At 34.7% G+C, this 4,180-nt stretch overlaps 1 protein-coding gene across 1 annotated transcript; it reads right to left on the bottom strand.

Annotated features, from left to right (window-relative positions):
* Nucleotides 1-7: 7 nt before the first annotated feature.
* On the bottom strand, nucleotides 8-2,770 carry LOC132043312 (TMV resistance protein N-like; the record flags this gene model as incomplete). Its single annotated transcript, XM_059433812.1, has 2 exons — nucleotides 2,377-2,770; nucleotides 8-458 (listed from the first exon to the last, which is right to left on the bottom strand). Coding segments are annotated over exons 1-2 (676 nt in total), but the record flags the coding sequence as incomplete, so codon positions are not given.
* Between the last annotated feature and the right edge of the window lie 1,410 nt (nucleotides 2,771-4,180).

Raw genomic sequence — 4,180 nt, 5'->3', positions numbered from 1 at the left:
TTTTGACAATTCATCAAATCTAACATAATGAGTTTTCCGCAAAACCCCAGGGAATCGCCAACCTCTTCAAGACCATAACAATTTGAGAGATGCAAATACTCCAAATTTGGCATCTCTATGAAATTTGGTGTTCCCGTCATCCTCCAAGAGTTGCTGAGATCTAGCTTCCACAGCTTACTTGTTCCCCTGATCTCTGGAAATTTCTCTAAACTATAGCACTTTTGTAGATTCAAATATTCAAGAGATTCCCCATTAACACATGGAAATCTCTGAAGTCTCCCACAACCCTCCAAATTTAATCGAATGAGTTTTCCGCAATACCCCAGGGAATCGTCAACCTTTTCAAGACAACAAAATCCCAAATCCAAATACTCAAAATTTGGGATCTCCCTGAAATTTGGTGTTCGCATCAGGTGTGCAGAGAAGCTGAGATCTAGCTTCCGTAGAGATGGCAAATGCTGCAATTCGAAACAGAAAAAGGGTGAGATACGGAAAACAAGAAATGGCAGGTAAAAGAATTAGGGTTTACATTTGGGTATCTACCATTCATCGTACTATTCCCATTTCCTTTCTTTTCTTCTTTTCATTTTGTATATTTGAGGGCATCAAATGACCTTTGCATTCCTAAAAGAGTTAATTACGTTGTATATCAATTAGGGTAACAATGCTACCAAAATTGACTCATATTTTTAAATCCTACAAAAAATGACCTCAAGTTGATTTTGGAATCTCAAGTTGAGTACAAGCTTCGAATTCCTTCAGCCAACCCAACACAATTTTAGCAGACACAATTTCATACCAAAATCGATACAGTGAGTACAGAAAGAACAGTAAAGTCCAATAAACCCTCTCACACATAAAATATCAAGATCTCGCAGTGAAACTATTTTGGAATTTTCAGTTTTTCAAATTCTTTTTCCGATTTTTTTTTTCCGGCTAATTCAAACACCCAATCAATGTTCATGAAAATAGCAGTTAAAGAAGATAAAGACGTTGATTTGTTCTCTGAAGTTCCTGTCACGCGATCTTCCATTGCCTGCTGATGTATTAGATGTCGTCTCTTCAATCTACCATAGAAATCGATAGGTCCAGGGTAGTGGGTGTATAATAGTGTATATGGGTGTACACACCCTTTTATACACTATTATACTTTTTTATACACCTATATACATAATGTATCTGTCTTGTATACTTATGTATATAGGTGTATAAATATGTATAAGTCTTATTCAAAACCAGTCCAGGTCTATGTTATACCCACTTATACACTATTGTACAATTGTATATAAATATGTATAAGTGTGAATTGTCTTGTATAATACTGCATAATTAAATTTTTTAGTGTATATACCTACACATTATACACCTTCAAACACCTATATACATAATGTACTTGTCTTTTGTATACAAGTGTCTAACATGCGTATAAAAGTGTTTTTGAGCAAAAAGCTTTGCAATGTAAGTTTTTGGGCTATTTTTTTGCAATGTCGTGTAGGTGTATATTTAAATTTTCCTTCCTAAAACGTATTGGTATTAAAAAGATAATTTACTTTCTCAAACAAAAAATTAGTAAGTCATTGGGATTATCAGAGTCAACATAATTACGTGATACAGTTTGGGTTTCGAGAGTCACACAAAAAAAATTTTGACTGCGATTTATTCATATGCCCTTTAAATATTTTAAATTGTTATTATTGTCACACAAAATTTATATGTTCGAATTCACGGTCAATATAAAGAAGTTTGACTCTCGAAATCCAAACTGTATCACATAAATTGAGACAAAGAAAATAGCTTATATTTCTTTTTTGATGACAAAATAGCTTATATTTTTATATCACATAGAGGCAAAAATAAGGAGACTTGAAATACTTTATAAAGAGAATTATTAATGATATTCAGAAGGAAAATATTAAACCACATAGTGATATACAATGATACAAAAGTATATTGAGGAGATATAGTAGGTGAAGAATAAATATTCTCACCATATTCATTAGTGATCTTGTAAACCTACTTTTCTCACATTTTTATTCCTATTTTGTGACTAAAATAAATATTTTTGGAATATACAATAAATCATCCTTCAAATTTTATTTTATAAATATATTGTCTAATTGTCATGGAATACACGTGCAACACACGTGAACAACCTAGTATAATAAATATGCGAACAACCCAAAATAATATAAAGTACATTAATTCGAGTTTATAGAATTTTTTTTTTCGTTAACAGACATAGCATCATGATTCAAGAACAAGTCAAAATAAAAAGAATACCAAATAAAATAGGCTGAAAGCAATAATATATGCTCATCACTAAAAGACAGAGATAGTTACAGAGAAACAAAATAAACTAGAATTTAATTATTGTACCTTTGTTCCCTTCCATAAATGACGCAGTGAACTGGATCTGAGATAAAGGTGAACAAGCCTTTTGGGTTCAAAATTTTCTGACAATGATTCCCAAGGAAAGTGATTCCAGATAAACCAACGCAAGTTTTTGGGCAGGTACTCAATGGAGCCATCATGGCAAGGGAAGCAATCATTGAAGCCACCGTACCATATGTATAATATCCTAAGCATTTTCATGTTTTTCATGGCCTCTTTGCTAAAGCATAACTTTTCTTGATAAGAAAACCAGATTGCTTCCACTGCCTTCGTCCCCTGATAAAAAAGATCATTAGTTTATAAAGTATAACTTCAAATGTCGAATAAAATTCGCTTACCAATATGATTACTTTCTCACTCATCGCAGTGCCAAATTTCATCATGTTTTGCACTATTTTTTATTGCACTTGAAGTTCTTGAAAAACCAGTACCATTATAAAAATTAAGGTACAATATTAGTTTGGTCTTTTTTAAGAAATATGTTTCTTACCCGCAAGGGTGGCTCAGTTGGTTGAGCGTGGGGCTTTCATAATGAAGGTCTCAGGTTCGAAACCCCCTGCCTACAATAGCGAGTGGATTCCTTTGGGTAGAGCTCATCGCACCTGCAGTCTTTCTCTAGTGTGTTTACTTCCCTGCGTATTTAAGTGCTATGGGAGTTAGAGCATTACCCCGCGCGCACCCGAAGCGAAAACGCGTGGTTCGGCGGTGCCATAAAAAAAAAAAAAAATGTTTCTTACGAGAGATACTTGTTGCAATTAATTAAATAGTTCTACTTTCAAATAATACATTTTCTGAACATTTCTGCAGAGTTAAATCTAAAAGCTTTTTTATGCAATGATAAAAAGAAATTCATTGAAACAAAACCAACAAATTGTAATATTTTAAACAAAAATAATAAATGGTAAAATGAATCCCTTGTAATTCTCTTTTGTGCATCATCACCTACGAATATTTTGGAGCAGACTGCTTTTACAACTCGCTCAATTACACGAAAAATTGAGGCTTGTATACTCTAAAATTATCCCTTGATCCACCGCGTCAGGTCAAACTAACTTATAAGCACCTTTTGACTTATGTATTGATGAACTCCTAAATATTTATAACTAAATCAGCCAAAAATAATAATTTGGTCACCTCAAGTTATGACTTTACAGCTTATAAGCATTTTTGGTTTGTTCAATATCTGACTATTTTATCCTTAACATTTTTTTAAATTCAAATTACATTTTCCAAGACAAAATTATTAACATCAGGTGTGTTTGGCATGACGGAAAATGTGTTCTTGAAAAATAAGTAAATTTCTACTTATTTTCTTATATTTGATTGGGTAGTGAAAAATAAATGAATTTCTTCCATATTTTCCTATGTAGAGTTGGTTAATAGAAAATATTTTTCGGAAAATAACCACCCAAGCCCCACGACCTCACACCACACCACACCCATACCAACCCCCCATTCAAATCTCACTCCCACCCAACCATTACCCTCGAATGCACTTCATCTTCACCACCCCCTACCACACCACCACCCACCACCACCCATACCAACCCCCAACCAAATCTCACTCCCACCCAACCATTACCCTCAAATGCACTTCATCTTCAGCCACCCCTACCCCACACCACCACCCACCACCACCCATACCAACCCCCCAACCAAATCTCACTCCCACCCAACCATCACCCTCGAATGCACTTCATCTTCAGCCACCCCTACCCCACCCCACCCATACCAACCCCCCAACCAAATCTCACTCCCACCCAACCATCACCCTCGAATGCACTTCATC

This window comes from Lycium ferocissimum, unplaced genomic scaffold (assembly GCF_029784015.1).
Source record: "Lycium ferocissimum isolate CSIRO_LF1 unplaced genomic scaffold, AGI_CSIRO_Lferr_CH_V1 ctg22965, whole genome shotgun sequence".
NCBI classification, from domain to species: Eukaryota; Viridiplantae; Streptophyta; class Magnoliopsida; order Solanales; family Solanaceae; genus Lycium; species Lycium ferocissimum.
The sequence above is the reverse complement of the archived record's forward strand: the minus strand, read 5'-3'. Positions and strand labels throughout refer to the sequence as shown.